Source organism: Suricata suricatta, chromosome 17, assembly GCF_006229205.1.
Source record: "Suricata suricatta isolate VVHF042 chromosome 17, meerkat_22Aug2017_6uvM2_HiC, whole genome shotgun sequence".
NCBI classification, from domain to species: Eukaryota; Metazoa; Chordata; class Mammalia; order Carnivora; family Herpestidae; genus Suricata; species Suricata suricatta.
The window spans coordinates 53,388,913-53,405,644 of NC_043716.1; the positions used below are offsets into that span (position 1 = coordinate 53,388,913).

A 16,732-nucleotide genomic window follows, 5' to 3' on the forward strand; every position below is an offset into this window, starting at 1 on the left:
ACCTGCTGGGCGCTCGGGCTGGGATTCCCCCCACACCCTCTCTCCGCGGAAGGCGGCGGACTTTGGAAAAGGCCGGCGGGGGCCCACTCGAGTCGTATTGGCTGGACTGGAAGGTCTGAGCTGCCCTTCCGTGGTTCTAGTGTCCCCTTTCTGTGCTACCAACACCGGCCAGGCCATTCACCCACAGCCGGAGCCCCAGAGCTGGCATCCAGCCGACCTGAATTTCCCAAAGGGCTTTCCCAGGTCCTAGAGTCCTGCCGCTGAGAGGTCATCAGACCCTGATCTTGGGTCTCTGAGAGGGTGGCCTGGCACGATGTGTAAATTGAGATGAGGAAAGCCAAGTTTCGTGCTGACCATGGAGTCGCTTTCTACAGGCCCCTTTTCTATAGCAGCCCCGCTGTCATAACTGCTCGCAAGGCAAGGCTGAAGGAGTGGCAGTGGACCGCGGGCCCAGCCTCCACTGGGAGGACCAACCTCAGCTGCCAAGGTAGGTGGGGCTGTTGGCCCCAGCAGGTGCTTCCTTGGTCCTGAGCCGTGGACCCAGCACCTGCCACTCACCGCCTCCTCTTTCAGCAGCCTGCGTCCTGAATCTTCAAGCTGTCCCCGCCAGGACGCCTGTCTGTATTTGCATCTACATGAAACCGTGAAGCAGGAATGCTGAAATGTAAGCAGCCTGTTTGGGACTAGCGTGGGGGCTTTGTGGAGAGCTGTGGCCAGGGATAGAGCTTGGGGTCTGCTGGGGGGATTTGCCCAAAGAGTGGAGCACTGCATTTGAAATGCATCTCTGATTCTCATCATGATGAACCCACAGTAAGGTATAGAATTGTTGAATCATTATGTTGTACACCTGAAACTAATTTAACACTATGTTATTTACAACTCAATTCAAAAAAAAAAATGCAGCTCTGGGGGCGCCTGGGTGGCTCAGCCAGTTAAGCCTCCAACTCTTGATTTCCACTCAGGTTCTGATTCCAGGGTCGTGGGATAGAGCCTTCAAGCTCAGCTTGGAGTCTGCTTAACATTCTCTCTCTCTCTCCCTCTGCCCCTCCCCCCATTTGCCTGCTCTCTCTCTAAAATAAAATTTAAAAATTTTTCATTAATAAAAATTTTCAAATGCGGCTCTGAAAAATTCTAGAAATAAATATAGGAGTAAATCTTTGCGACCTTGGCTTAGGTGGAGGCTTTTTTGATATGACACCAAAAGCACAAGAGATAAAAGGAAAATAGATAAGTTGTACTTCATCAGAATAAAATATTTTGGGGGCGCCCAGGTGGCTCAGTCTGTGTTCCCTCTCTCTCTGCACCTCCCCTGTTCATGCTCTGTTTCTCTCTGTCTCAGTAATAAATAAACATTAAAACATTTTTAAAAAGGAAAGAAAAACATAATAAAATATTTTGTGCATCAAAGAACACAGTCAAGAAAGTAAAAAGACAACCCATAGAATGGGAGAAAATATTTGCCACTCCTAAATTTCAGGACCTTGTATCAAGAATACATAAGAACCTTTATAACCCAAAAAAGACAAACTTTAAAACAGGCAAAAGACTTGAACACACACTTCCCCCAAGATTACAAATGGCCAATAAGCACTTGAAAAGGTGCTCAACACCCTTAGCATTAAGGAAATGCAAATCTAAAGCACAATGAGGTGTCATCTCACCCCCATTAGTATGGCTGAAATGAAAGACTGTAGGTACTGTTGCTGAGGATGTGGGGAAATCAGAACCCTCCGTCTCCGATGGGAGTGTAAAACAGTTCAGCATTTCCACCAAATGCTCCACGTAGAGTTTCCCTGTGACCCAGGAATTTGACACAAGGGAATTGAAAACCGGTCCAGGGGCGCCTGGGTGGCTCCGTCGGTTGAGCTTCCAGACTTCAGCTCAGGTCATGATCTCGCGGTTCCCAGCCCTGCATCGGGCTCCCGGCTTTCAGCGTAGAGCCCACTTCTGATCCTCTGTCCCTCTCTCTCTCTGCCCCTCCCCCACATCTTTCAAAAATAAACATTTAAAAAAAAATAGGTCCACACAAAACTTCTGCATTAATGTTTATATAATAGCACTATTCACATTAGCCAAAAGATGGTAACAACTGAGAATGTCTGGCTGGCTCAGTTGGAGGAGCACGTGACTCTTGATCTCGGGGTCATGAGTTCAAGCCCCACATTGGGTGTAGAGATTACTAAATAAATAAATAAATAAACTTCAAAAAAAAGTGTTAACAACCCAACTGGATAGATGGATAAAGAGAACGTGGCATGCCCATAACAATGAGTTTTATTCAGGCATAAAAAGCGTGAAGGGCTAGGGCACCCGAGTGGCTCAATCGGTTAAGCGCCTGACTTCCGGCTCAGGTCATGATCTCACAGTTCGTGGGTGGGAGCCCCATGTTGGACTCTGTGCTGACACCAGAGCCAGGAGCCTGCTTCGGATTCTGTGTCTCTCTCCCTCTCTGCCCCCTCCCGCACTCATGCTCTGTTTCTATCTCAATAATAAAAACATTAAAAAAAAATTTTTTTTAAGTGACATGATATGGGAACTGGAGGGTTGAGCCTTGAACACATGGTAAGTGAAGGAAGCTAGTCACAAAAGACCATAAACTGTAATGCTTCCATATACACAGCGCGTTCACAGTAGGCAAATTTGCAGAAACAAAGATGATTGGTCGTTGCTTAGGGCTGATGGTGGGGATCAGGAGTGACAGCCAAGGGTACTGGGTTCTCTTCATGGCAAGGATAGTGTTCTAAAATTGCCCGGGGTGATGGCTGCTAAAACCACTGAATTTTACACTTTGAACGGTGTATAATATGTGTAATATATATCCACAAAGCTGTTTTGTTTTGTTTTGTTTTTTTTAAACATTTTTTATTTATTTTTGAGAGACAGAGAGAGACAGTGTGAGTAGGGGATGGTCCGAGAGAGAGGGAGACAGAGAATCCGAAGCAGGCTCCAGGCTCTGAGCTAGCGGTCAGCACAGAGCCCGACACGGGGCTCAAACCCATGAACCCCGAGATCACGACCTGAGCCGAAGCCAGACGCTTAACCGACTGAGCCACCCAGGCGCCCCTGTTTTGTTTTTAAGTTTATTTTTAAAATGTTTATTTATTTTTGAGAGAGAAAGAGAGAAAGGCAGAGCATGAACAGGGGAGGGACAGAAAAAGAGGGAGACACAATTGGAAGCAGGCTCCAGGCTCAGCTGTCATCAGAGAGCCCATCACAGGGCTCAAATTAACGAGCTGCGAGATCGTGACATGAGCCCAAGTCAGATGCCTAACCAACTGAGCCACCCAGGCGCCCCGTAAGTTTATTTTTTTATCTCTACACCCAGTGTGGGGCTCGAACTCAGGATCCTGAGATCAAGGGCCGAGCGTTCTGACTGAGCCAGTCAGGCACCCCTCAATAAAGCTGTTTTTATTTTTTATTTCTGTTTAATTTTTTATGTTGATTTATTCTTGATACAGAGAGAAACAGAGCATGAGTGGGGGAGGGGCAGAGAGAGAGGGAGACACAGAATCTGAAACAGGCTCCAGGCTCTGAGCTGTCTGCACAGAGCCCTACGCGGGGCTGGAACCCACAAACCACAATGAGACCATGACCTAAGTTGAAGTTGGACGCTTAACCAACTGAGCCACCCAGGCGACTCTATAAAAGCTGTTTTGAAAAAAACCTTGGGAAGCACCCGGGTGACTCAATCAGTTGAGTGTCTCATTATTTAGGCTCAGGTCATGATCCCAGGGTCATAGGATTGACACCCCTCCTCCCGTTGGGTGTAAAGATTTTTCAAATAAATAATTAAATATTTAATTAAATAACTATTTAAATAAAAAGAAGGCTCAATGTGTGGAGTCTGTTGAAGGTTCTGTCTCTCCCTCTGCCCCTCTCCCCTGCTCATGCTTGCTCTCTCTCAAAAATTAAATAATAAATAAATAAAACAATCCTAAATTCCATCTGATGGCCAGCCCCTTTGAGCAATCCTCAATAAGCCATTTTTTAGTGTAGGCAAAACAAAAGACAAGACATGAGTGGCCCTCGGAGCTGGTTGAAATGGGATTAAACTCATAAACCATGCCTCCCAACAACTCCCCACTCTCAGAGACATGTGGGACGAGGCGACCCCTTCTCTGGGAATGCTTTACCCACGTGGGCCTCAGTTTCTCATCTGTACAATGGGGCTAGCAGTTCCTCCCAACAAACTGTTATAAAAGGAACCGAATGAGATCATCTTCACAAAGTGCCCAGCCTAGCACCTGGCCCTTTTAAGCACAGGATAAATATTTGCTGTTATTATCAGTCATCCATTAATTCAACAGACATCAGTGGCCTCTCCTGTGTGCAATTGGCCAGATAAATGCCCCAGACTCTCCTGCTTTGGGTGGGAGGCAGGCGCAGACACAATCCTGCGGCCTCTGGCTAAGTGCTCTGACGGGGGAGAATAGAGCTTTCTAAATAAGGAGAGAGGGGAGGGATCCCAGTGCCTGGGAAACTTACACCCTTGTCTTTATTTCCATTGTTTCCTTCTGATTGAAAACACAGCCGTTTGCCCTCTACTCATCCTTTGTATTGTTTCAGTTGTTCTTAGAGAACTTGGATTTGACCTAAGGGCAAGCGCTCCTGTTTGTTCGTTGAGGAACTCTGGAACATTGATTTTAGGTGGAAGATGTGTTTACTCTGTTTTTGAATCTCATCCAGCAGGTTACATTGAAATTTGTTCAGGAGAAGTCTGCCTCTGACCTTTGACCCTCCCTCCCACTTTCCTGGCCAGATGTCACAGGATTGGGGGATGGGGGGGTGGCACATTAAGTGGTCTGTCCTCTGCTCTACTGGCCTAAACCCTTACTAAGTAGTAGCACAGCCCGAACCAGCTGTCACATGGGACTGAGGTTTCATGACAAAATTGCCAGCGATACCCACCGCAGGGACGAGAATACTACAGGGCCTGCCAGGTGCCCAGGGGCTGCTGACACACCTTTGTCCAGGCCCTGGTGACACCTGGCTCCTGACTGAAGGATGGGCACTCTAGAGGGGCCTCTTCCCTACCAGAGTCTGTGTCTATCTCTGGGCTATCCTTAGCCTTTGGGTCCTTCCTGCTAGACTTGGTTTTTCAGGGCGCCTGGGTGGCTCAGTCGGTTGAGTGTGTCCGCCTTTCGGCTCAGGTCATGATCTGTGATCACAGTTCGTGGGCCCGAGCCCCGCATCGGGCTCTGTGCTGACAGCGAGCGCGGAGCCTGCTTCAGATTCTGTGTCTCCCTCTCTCTCTCTGTCCCTTCCCTGCTCATGCTCTGTCTCTCTCTCTCTCAAAAACAAACTTAAAAACAAAAAAAACCCCACACATTTATTTATTTTTGAGAGACTGAGAAAGCACGAGCCCAGGAGGGGCAGAGAGAGGGAGACACAGAATCCGAAGCAGGCTCCGGGCTCTGAGCTGTCAGCACAGAGCCTGATGGGGGGCTCAAACCCCATGAACCGTGAGTCCGTGACCTGAGCCGAAGGCGGAAGCTCAACTGACTGAGCCCCCCAGGTGCCCCCCAAAAGAAAGAAATGTCTAAAAAAAATTAGACTCCGTTTTTCTTAAGGCGATTGAGCTCTGACTTCTTGGCTGCAGTCAGCCTGGACCCCTGATGGGATTTCGGTCCACACCTCCCATGCTAATATCTACAGATCTCTTCTCTGAAGATGTTTGCTCTCAGCAGATGGCCACCCTCTCACTCATTCTGGGCGTTTCTCTTTGTGGTTGTTCCCAGAGGGCTAACCTATCTTCTGATTTGGACCCACTTTGCCCTGATGGAATATTAATGACAGCAGCTTCTGTAATATTGATAATACTAATATTGAGCATGTGGTAAGGCCTGATATCAGGGCCGTCCTCCGCCCACAGAGCAGTGCTGCTTGTTTACTACCAGTCTGTGTTCCGATTGGTCAGTGCCCTTTACTTCTGCAGTCACATATTTATAGTCACTAGGCTTTGCACAGATTATGTCATTAAATCCTTTCAAGCCTACTAGATCCTGTTTTTATTCCCGTTTCACAGATAGGGAAGCACAGATGGGCGTGGGAACACATCCAAATGGGAGAGCTGGGCCTTGAACCTATCTGACCCTGAACCTGTCTTCTCAGTCACTGCCCTGTCTCCAGCAGCATCTTGACCGGTGATAGCTTCTGCTTACTGAAACGTGACCACGACACAGAGCTCAGAGGCGAATAAGGGACCGGACGGGAGGGGCGGCTGCTCGCCTAGACCACTGTAGCCCCAGGTTCTACATGGAACACTCCCAGCTTGGAAGCCAGGCCAGCGACCAAAGCTCTCAGGACTTGGGCTGATTCTTTGTCACCCATGCCAGCAGCAGAGCCAGCCAGCTGTGCTGTGGCGCTGCCAAGGCCGCCCGGGCTGGTCGGCGCACACGTCTGGAGCTTCTCCTGTGCCAGGCACAACTCCAAATGCAAGCATATCCCAGGCCTTCCCTTCAGAGCCCCAGGGGCGTTTTGTCCCTCCCTGGCCTCAGATGCTCCTGCTAAATAAAAGGGGCCAACTTTAGGCCTTGTCTTTATTTGGCGCCCCCACCATGTCTCTGAGGTTCCTGTCCTCTAGGCTGATGACCATCGTGCCAAGGGCCAGGGAGAAATCCAGACTCACAAAATGCAGGGGACAGCTTAGGGCACCAGGCATCTCTTCATTTTTTTTTTTTTTTAATTTTTGTTTTAAGTTTGAGAGAGAGAGAGAGAAGGTGGGGGAGCAAGCACAAGCAGGGAAGGGTCAGAGAGGAGGAGAGACAGAATCCCAAGCAGGCTCTGTACCGTCAGAGCAGGGGCTTGAACTCATGAACCGTGAGATCATGGCCTGAGCAGAGATCAAGAATCTGATCCTTGGGGCGCTTGGGTGGCACAGCTGGTTAAGTGTCCAACTTTGGCATAGGTCACAATCTCACAGTTCCTGGGTTTGGAACCCTGCGTTGGGCTCCATGCTGACAGCTGGGAGCCTGAAGCCTGCTTCTGATTCTGTCTCCCTCTCTCTGCCCTTCCCCCACTCATGCTCCATTTCTGTCTCAAAAATAAACATTTAAAACTTTTTTTTTAATGTTTTTATTTATTTTTGATACAGAGAGAGACAGAGTATGAGAGGGGGAGGGTCAGAGAGAGAGGGAGACACAGAACCGGAAGCAGGCTCCAGGCTCTGAGCTAGCTGTCAGCACAGAGCCTGACGCGGGGCTTGAACCCACGAATGTGAGATCTGACCTGAGCTGAAGCCGGAGGCTTAACCGACTGAGCCACCCAGGCGCCCCTCAAAAATAAATTAAAAAAAAAAAAAAAAACCTGATGCCTAACTGACTGCACCACCCAGGTGCCCCCCTTTTAAAATTTTTTTAATGTTTTTATTTTTTTAATGTTTATTTTTGAGAGGGAGCAAAAGGGGGCGCGGGGGAGGGGCAGAGAGAGTGAGGGAAACAGGATCCAAGGCTGTCAGCGTAGAGCCCGACAGGGGCCTTGAACTCACAAACTGCAAGACCATGACCTGAGCCGAAGACCGCTGTTTAAGGAACTGAGCCATCCAGACGCCCCACAGCCATCTCTTCTTGCACTCTCACTGGGCACGGCCCACCCTCCATTCCACTGTCTATATTCCTGAACTAGGGCTGGCAGCTACTGGAGACAAGACCCCCCAGCCCCTGGCACCCTTCCTTTCCAAGTCCTGTGTGGCATTATAGCCCCTCTAAGGGGCACAGCCTCACCAAAGCTCCCTCCCCTTCTCGAGTGACTGCAGAACTCAGCTGCCTCCATGGAGGTGTAGGTGCGGGTTGAGGAGGGTCCTCTGCTCAGGGCAGAAAGCTCTGTGCTTCTCCTGGATGTGCCTGACCCACAGGCCTGGCCCCTGCCAGACAGCGGCCATGATGCTCAGGCAAAGGGCACATCAGAGACAGGTCCCACGATTCTATGGTGGTATCCGGGTGGGGTCCCTCACTGCCAGGGGCTGCTGGGCAATTGACGGAGCCTCCTCCGGAAGCAGGCAGCCCCGGCGGGGAGACACCAGGCTCTGGCTCCACCTTGCAGCACAGCCCTCTTATGTGTAAACTCCAAGCTGTCCCAGCTGCATCCGCCTCAATCTACAGCCCCGCTCACTCCCCACACGTGCTGACAAAGGGGTCAGGGAGCCAAAAGGCCAGCCATCTGGCCCGAGAGGGCCGTTTTTAGCCTTCTCTCTGGGGGTGTTGGATTTGGGTTAGCAGCCTGGGCAGGGGCTTGTCTTTTCCTTCCTTCCCCCAGCCTTGCCCTCAGGAGCAGTTAGGCCAGCTGTTTGTGCTTAAGTTGCTGACCAAAATCAAGCCATTGGACGGACACCCATGAGGGTGCCTGCAGGGGGCAGGTGAGACCACCATTGGGCCAAAAGAGGAAGAGGATGTGGAGCCTAGGACTGGCCAGCTCAGCTGTGTTCTCCTAAGGGTCTGGGGCCGGGTGGAGGGAAGTAGGCTGTGATCGCCACAGTGAGATGACGGTGAAGTGCTTCCAACCCAAGGGACCAGGAGGCAAAGGTGGGGGCCAGAGGCTCAGGGTGGGGGCTCAAGGTTCTCATGCCCAGTGGACCATGGCACCACCTGTGAGACAGCAGCTGCAGAAGGGTGTGGTAAAACCACACCTAGCCCTTGCTGGTGGAGCGCTGGGCCGGCTACAGGCCTGAGGTTCTGCTCTCTGGCCCCCTCTGCTGTTGCTCCCAAGCACATGCTGGGCCCATCCTGCGGGATCTGGAGGGCGGGCCCCGAGTTTCTTGCTGACCCACTGGTAGACTGGACTGTCTACCCTCTGCTTCCCGACCTGGAAGTGACCCGCCTGCTGCACAGGCCCCAGCCACAATGCCCAACGCCAGTCAGGAGGCCCTGCTTGCAAAGAGCTAGCAAGGGGGAGCCCCAGGGGAGAAAGCTGAGCGACTGAGGAAATGAATTGAGTGGAAAAGAGTAAATTTCCAGTCCAGCTAGTCAGCTCAGAACTTGTTTCCTACACTCTGAGCCTCCCTGTCTGGGGAAGACCTGGCAAGGAGTATGGGGTGGCCATTGCTGGCCTCTCCCGGAGGTGTTCTTCCTTCTGGCTGAAGGAAGTGTGAAGAGGACCCAGTCGGCTATTTGGAGGACAGATGTCTGTAAATAAGCCGGTTTGGGGGCTGGGGGTTCCTGGCTGGTTCAGTGGCTTTAACATCCATCCAGCTCCATTTTGGCTCAGGTCACGATCTCACAGTTGAGGGTTTGTCTGTTGGTTAGCAGTGCAGAGCCTGGTTGGGATTCTCTCTCCTCCCCCTCTACTGCCCCTCGGCCACTTGCACTCTCAAAAAATAAATGAAATGTTAAAAATACATATTTAATAAGCCAGGTTTTTAGTGCTTGTCTGTTTTCATGCCACCCTGAATTTTGCAAATAGGATGCAATTTCCATGTGTTGTCTAAATCATCTGGTTTTACACATATACCAGTTTAGGGATGAAGCAGGATTATTTCAGACTCAGAAACATGGGCCCACAGGTCCACATTTACTGTTAGCCTAGCAGGGGAAAAGGGGGAGTGACGGGAGAAATGGGTGGAGAGAAAGCACCAGGGGCTACCTCACCAGGGCAGAGCTGGCTTTTGGCCAGGCGGAGGGTTTCAGGACAAGGGCAGTCAATAGCTGGGTTCAAGCCTCCTGATCAACGGGCCTGGCCTGATCAAGAAACGCTCGGTTAACACACAGGCTCAACAGGTATCAAGTGGCAGTCTTGAGCACATCGTGACACCTTTTGAAACAGGGGTGTGCCTGTCCTTTCTGAATGCACTGCCCCCCCTCCCCCAGTCTGGAGGGAACTTTCCAGGCACTGCCCCACAAAATGTTTTATTTGTAAATAGAGGGTAACGATTCAAATGAAGACCATTAACAAAATGAGATAGTCTCAACTTCAAAAAAACTTTATTTTTTTCTCATCCATCAAGGGCACAGGATACCTCCATCAGCTCCAGCTTTTGCTTTTCTCCTTACAGACTGTTCCATCACCTAAACCCAGGGTTATCCTGTGTGGGCAGCTTCCTAGAACCAAAAGATAGTTTTGCCTTTTGGGTTAAGTACGCTCATGCAAACTGGAAGCATAGCCGTACTATTTAAAGCAGATTCCAAGCGGCCCAACAAAGCCCACAAACCTCTCCATGAGGATGTAGGAAAGTTATATTGGGGTGGAAGGTTCAAGTTCTACCCCACTTAGGTTATCACCACTAGTAAACTCAACACACGGCCAGCACCAGAGTGCGGTCTGCTACTCAGACACTGCCAGGCACCCAACAGCACATCCCCACCTCCAAGACTGCAATGTCCTTCAGAAACACAATATTGAGATGATCAGAATTGGTAAGTCATGGGTCCAGCACATTATTGGACTCCACCTTCACCTTCGGTGTCTCATGAAGACTCATTAAGCTGCCAAGAATCAAGCTTAAATCCCAGCCTGCCTCTCTTCCTAAGCCCCTTGAATTTGAAACTAATCCAAACTTTTTTTAAAAAGCTACTTTTATCAGGGCACATCTATCTTTCTATAGCTACTAGCTTCAAATACACAAAATGTTCATCTGGACCAGTGGCTCTTGTGCCCACGGTCCTGCGGACTAGATCTAGGTACTAATAGGCATACAGTGGACCATCACTGGTCATTTAAACTAGCCTCATACGGAAAAAGTGGCTTAGACCAAGGTGTTCTGTACTTATACTAAAATAACGTGTATAAAGAACATCTAATTTTTGTATACAAACGGTTCCTTTCTCTACCAAGCAAAACCAGATACAAACCAAGCTCAAACTTCAGGATACAAAGAACCTAAATAATGAATGTATTTCTTTGTATATTCAACGTAGGTTGACACTTAGTTGAATAAACAAGTTTATTTATAAATTTAGTCAACATACATAATTGACCTAAAGACTTCAATAGAAGATTAATTTTTTAAACCACTTAGAAGGCCATCTCTGTAAGGTGATTCTCCCAGGACCACGTTAGCAGATGGAACCTAACCCAGACACCACCTTATCTGGCAGAGGTTCAAGAAGCTGGACTTGTGTGCCCCTCTCCCACAGCAAGTTACTCTAAGGGTTATTATAATACAAACTCCACAAGGAAAAGAACTTCGGTATGGTTTCCTCTTCTGAGAGAAAAAACCTAGTTATGAGACCAACCACAACACAAAGAAAAGCTGCACTAACTAGGATAGAGTATTAGTAACAGATGATGCTGGTGTGAATAACTTGTATTCTAGAGCCCTTATAAATAAAATCCGCCCCTTAGTGTTTGCATTAATCAGCTAGAGGGTTAGTTAACATGTGGTAGAATGAGGACTTATGCAAGGTATAATTCGCAAAGCAGTTTACTCTCAGGAAACAAGTGCAGTCTAGTTAGGGGAAAACCAACTGGACTTTAAATTACACACACCTTAATGACAAGACTCCCCACCACATGTGAATGTAAAACATTTAATTTAAAAATGTTGACACTACAATATATAAAATAGCTATTATAAATGCACATAGTGTATTCTATAGCTGCCAGTTTTTACTTTTTTTTTTTTTTTTTTAAGGAAACTGTAAGTTACACTGTGGTTAAGACTTGGATCTTCACCCTTGAAAAAGCCCACATTCTATCACAGTGATGTATGGTCAGACTTAACAGCCCCAATTGTTAAACACTTGGATCAAGTCATAACCAGTTTTATTGCAAAAGGACCCTGTACACATTTATCAATTCTAGTACCTTAATAGCTACCCAACAAGTCATTAACATACAGAAACATGCATCATGAGAAGCAAGAAGTATCACCCATCCCTTCTGCATATTAGCAACTTGTCACTCCTGAGCCACAGTGCTCACATCACTGAGGTCTGTGAACAGTCACTTTTCGCATTCATCCTGAGTGAAAGATGGAATGACTTAAGTACAAATGCAACATATTATAAACAATTTCTTACAAAAAAAGTCACAAATTAAACCAAAGTATTTTACAGAATTTACTACAAAACACCATAAAAACTGCCTTCACTTAAGCTCGCTCTCCCCGTATCCGGCGAGCCAACTGGATGTCTTTGGGCATGATGGTGACTCTCTTAGCGTGGATGGCACACAAGTTAGTATCTTCAAACAAACCCACCAGGTACGCTTCACTGGCCTCCTGTGGAGGACAAGAGCCACACCATTAGACTCGCTCCGAGGACGAGCGGCCACGCAGAAGCCCTCCGACCCTGCTCGGCTTACCTGCAGCGCTCCAATGGCGGCACTCTGAAACCTCAGATCGGTCTTGAAATCCTGGGCGATCTCCCTCACCAACCTCTGGAAGGGCAGCTTCCGGATCAGAAGCTCGGTCGATTTCTGGTAACGACGGATCTCTCGAAGCGCAACGGTCCCGGGTCTGCAGCGGGCACGAGAGTATAAGCGGACCCCCGGGAACGGACAGCGCTCCCGCTCGGGGCCGCGCGCCTCCGGGTCATGGTTTTCATTCCGCCTCGCCTACCTGTAGCGGTGAGGTTTTTTCACCCCGCCGGTAGAGGGAGCGCTTTTCCTGGCGGCTTTAGTGGCCAGCTGCTTGCGGGGCGCTTTCCCACCCGTAGATTTACGAGCAGTCTGCTTGGTTCGGGCCATTTTCTTTTACCTAAAGAAGACACCCGTGACTCCAGGGCCGCGGCGGAGGGGGCGACGGGCTCGGCGCCCCTGCCCTCCCGTCTCTTCGCCGCGGCAGATGGCCCGGGGCCGCCGCCGCCTCCTCCCCCTCCCCTAATGACTCAGGCTGCGAGGAGCGGTGGCGGCCTCCCCCGGGAGGGGGAGCGCGGGGAGGAGTCACTTCCCCTCCTCGACGGGCGGAGGCCCCGCTTGTCCGGAACCCGGCGTCGGGACCTCTGAATCACCACCGGGAAAAAGGCGGAGACGCGGTTCCCGGACGAAGCCTCAAGGGAAAACCTCCAGGTCCCGCACCCGACGCCAGCGGCCGGAGGGACCCGCACCGGCCAGCGCTCCGCTCCCAACGGCTGCGGCCCGCGGCATCAACGGCCGATGAGGCCTCGAGCCACGCGTAAACTCGCGAACACTTACCCAATGCCGAAGTCTTAAGCCGCTTCTCCGATGGCCGCGCCGCTCCGCCGCCCAATGAAGAGCCGCAGTCGCCGAGCAAAGAAAAGAATACGCTCCAACGAACGACCAAACCGCTTAGTGCTCCAAACCCCCCCTTTGCCTCCGCTTTTATACCCACGCTTCACGCTGCGTCTCTGCGTCATAGGGGCTTCATTTGCATACACCAACGACTTTTTCTATTGGCGGGAGCTTTTGCCGACGCGCTGACATCCCCGACACAAAGGCCGTGCTTCGGCCCCGCTCCCGGATTGGTGGGTATCTAGGCCTCTGATTGGCTGTTAAAGTGGCCTGATGATTGGATGAATGCAAAGAGGAATGAGCAAATCAGAGGTTAGCACGAAGCGGCTCTTCTGATTGGATAAAATGAAGCTATGTTTGGATCCTTCCCTTGGTTCCAAAGCTCTACAATAGAAAGTCAATGCAAATGAATTGCATTGGTCTCTATCAGGACTTAAGGGTACGGATGGGCAGGAGCCTAACCATAGATGCAACTCGCTAATAAAATGCAGGAGGAGGAGTTACTTTAAGGAAGTTTTTGTAAATATTTCCCATTGTAAAATAAAATGTGTTCTTTGTGATTATTTACTTTCCCATTTTGATAGTTATGTACATAGTGTAAAAGAGTTAGAATTCAGCAAATCATATCACCAACAATTTTAGACATCACACATATACATTTTAATCAAAAGGCAGTTCTTTTGTTTGGTGGTGTCGGTAGGACTAAATAGTAGATACAAAGAAAAAATGTCAGTGATTTTATACTTACTGTTCTGTATGTTTTCAGATCACATTTTACATTACATTATAATTTCAATATGTTTAAGTAAGAACAAACTAAGCAACATATTTTTAAAATTTTTATGAATGTTTATTTATTTTTGAGACAGAGAGAGATAGAGCATGAGCAGGGGAGGGGCAGAGAGAGAGGGAGACACAGAATCTGAAGCAGGCTCTGAGCTGTCAGCACAGAGCCCAATGCGGGGCTCGAACCCATCAACTGTGACATCACAGCGTGAGGCAAAGTCGGAGGCTTAACCGACTGAGCCACCCAGGCGCCCCAATGAGCCACCCAGGCGCCCCAACGTATTTTTGAATTATGTAATTCAGTTGAATGAAATGACTACAGCCAGAAAGGGAACAGTCCTAGGACAGCATTTGCATGTCCATAAAGAATAAAGAAAACTAAATTAAATATGTCCTTGTGTTTAATGGTATATTCTGGTAGATATATAACTTCTAAGAAACATGACAAATGTGTAAAAACGGCAATCCCTATCTTTACCTAAATAAATGTCTTTGATGTTTTGTAATATTGAGTTCTCTTGATGACACAAGTATATAAAATATCAAAGCAGGCTTAAGGTTAACACCAGCCAAACAAAGCTCAGAAAATTGAAATAGAGCTCTGGCCATTTTACTCCGTAGTTCCTACTCTGGCTTCATGGAATTTTTTTCACTGAATATTGTATTTATTTATTTTATTTTTCTTTTTTCTTTTTTTTTACATTTATTTATTTTTGAGAGAGAGAGAGAGAGAGACAGCATGAACAGGGGAGGGACAGAGAGAGAGGGAGACACAGAATCCAAAGCAGGCTCCAGGCTCTGACCTAGTGGTCAACGCAGAGCCTGACGTGGGGCTCAAACCCAGGAACCGTGAGATCATGACCTGAGCCAAAGTTGGACGCTTAACTGACTGAGCCACCTATGTGCCCCTTATTTATTTTTCAAAGATTTAAGTAGTATTTACACCCAATGTGAGATCAAGTCAAGAGTCACATGTTCTACTGACTGAGCCAGGTAGGTGGCCCTGAATATTTTTAAATTATCAAATTAAAAAGTAGCAAAACCAAGTATGTGTAGATTTTAACTCAGACAATTATTGTACATAAAGACAAATATCTCAAAAATTTACTTGTGACACTGAAGGTCTGCTCTCAGTATCAACAGTGAGGGTAGAAATGCACATTTGAAAAATCAGCTATGGCAAAAATGTCTTTGACCCAATCTCTGATATCAAATTCCTCTCATTTCAGCCCTCTCAATCAATCTTAACAGGTACAATTTGTATTTAATGATCACATACCTAAACTTTTATGTGATAATTTAGTCACTTTAATTTCTGCATTCTGCCCAAAATTTACAGTAGGGGAAAAATTAGGCTTTCTGTTTCATTCATGTGATGCAAATGAGAAACCAAGATGCAGGCTCTTGCCCAGTCCCCAGAACCTGTGTAAAGCAAGAATCAAATCACTGGTTAGATCCCACATAGGAAGCTGTCAAATGTTCTGGGATGTAACCAGAAAAATACCCTGCAGGGGGTTAACTTTTTTTTGACTGCCCAAAGGTACTGGAGAAGGAATGGGCTCCTAAGTTAATCCTTTTGTGTTCCAAGGATTTTCTAAAAGATCCAGAATCCTGTCTGTCCAGAGGACAGATACTCTGGGTTTGTTTTACTTTTTGCAGTTTTGTTAATTACTAGAGGAGATCTAAAACTGCTCTGGGAGAAGCTAGGTATAGATTTACATTTATCCATTTCAAGGATGATTAGGGGAAATAGTTTGTCTTTCTGACTCCGGCGGCCATGCAGATTTCCCTTCTTCCTAAATCAGTGAGGGGCAGGAAAGACAACACCGGAACTGGGCAAGAACTGAAAATGTTTATACAATCAAAACAATGTAGAAGTGATGCAGCATGTAGTGTACTAAGATGTACTGTCTTAGTTCTTGTTCCGTCATGGGCTTGCTGAGTAACTCTGTGCAAATTGTCTAAGTTTCGGTTTCCCCTCTTGTAAATTAAGCAGTTTGGATGATATCATCTCCCAATTTTACCAGTACACACTCATACTGAAGCTTATGGTATACACTTACCGAAAGCCTAGTGCTAAGAGCTGTATTTCTTCATCCAAATTACACTTGGGAATTTTGGGAATAACATACAAAGCAATTACTTGGATTTAATAACAGGGTTAAATCAATATACTACAAGTTTTATTTGTCCTTTCGGAATTTTTCATCTTCACACGCCCCTAGTGGTTAAACAGTTGATTTAACTTGTTTGGGAAATACCAGTTTCTCAACTTCGTAGGCTTCTGATGTGAGGTTGTTTGGAACTAAATAAAATAAGTATCATTCTTAAGCATTAACAATTTTCCATTCACCCCATCCTCCCTCGCTCCCAAGGTTGCTGGGAATGCTTTTCTTTAAAGTGACAATCATTAGTTAACAAAATTCTATCTAATCATATATAAATTGGTCTTAAAAACAATGGATTTAAATTGACTCAATATGGAAAACAAAGTTAATGTTTGTTTATTTATTTATTTATTGAGAGACAGAGGGAGAAAGAGGGAGGGAAAGAGAAGGGAGGGGGGAGAGAAGGGAGAGAGAACGGGGGAGAGAGGAGAGAGAGAGAGAGAGTTCGCACACGGGATGGGGAAGGGCAGAGACAGCGCGGGAGACACAATCCGAAGCAGGCTCCAGGCTCTGAGCTGTCAGCACAGAGCCGGACAATGCAGGGCTGGAACTCAGGAGCTGAGAGATTATGACTGAGCTGAAGTCGGATGCTTAACCGACTGAACCACACAGAGGCCCCTGGAAAACAAAGTTAAATGACAAGTGTCCATATATCC

General features: G+C 47.7%; 1 protein-coding gene and 1 long non-coding RNA gene across 4 annotated transcripts; one reads left to right on the forward strand and one right to left on the reverse strand.

Moving 5' to 3' along the window:
• Positions 1-17: 17 nt before the first annotated feature.
• On the forward strand, positions 18-6,529 carry LOC115281962. Of its 3 annotated transcripts, XR_003904474.1 has the most exons (4): positions 18-113; positions 375-487; positions 577-664; positions 6,026-6,529. It is a non-coding gene; the product is annotated as an uncharacterized LOC115281962 (long non-coding RNA). The 3 variants fall into 3 exon arrangements; XR_003904473.1 differs by having other exon boundaries at positions 18-487; positions 574-664; XR_003904472.1 differs by having other exon boundaries at positions 18-487.
• A 3,363-nt stretch (positions 6,530-9,892) lies between these two features.
• On the reverse strand, positions 9,893-13,195 carry LOC115281925 (histone H3.3). The gene is made up of 4 exons (XM_029927643.1): positions 13,066-13,195; positions 12,491-12,628; positions 12,235-12,388; positions 9,893-12,151 (listed from the first exon to the last, which is right to left on the reverse strand). The coding sequence occupies exons 2-4, from the start codon at positions 12,616-12,618 to the stop codon at positions 12,023-12,025; spliced, it is 411 nt and encodes a 136-aa protein (XP_029783503.1). The 5' UTR covers positions 12,619-12,628; positions 13,066-13,195; the 3' UTR covers positions 9,893-12,022.
• Positions 13,196-16,732: the final 3,537 nt, after the last annotated feature.

Bases quoted from the DNA above. Each gene is read 5' to 3' on its own strand.
- LOC115281925 (XM_029927643.1), bottom strand. From the start codon at position 12,618: ATGGCCCGAACCAAGCAGACTGCTCGTAAATCTACGGGTGGGAAAGCG. The intron at 12,389-12,490 runs GTAGGCGAGGCG...TGCCCGCTGCAG, and splicing joins AAAAAACCTCACCGCTACAG to ACCCGGGACCGTTGCGCTTC. The intron at 12,152-12,234 runs GTAAGCCGAGCA...TGTCCTCCACAG, and splicing joins CCGCCATTGGAGCGCTGCAG to GAGGCCAGTGAAGCGTACCT.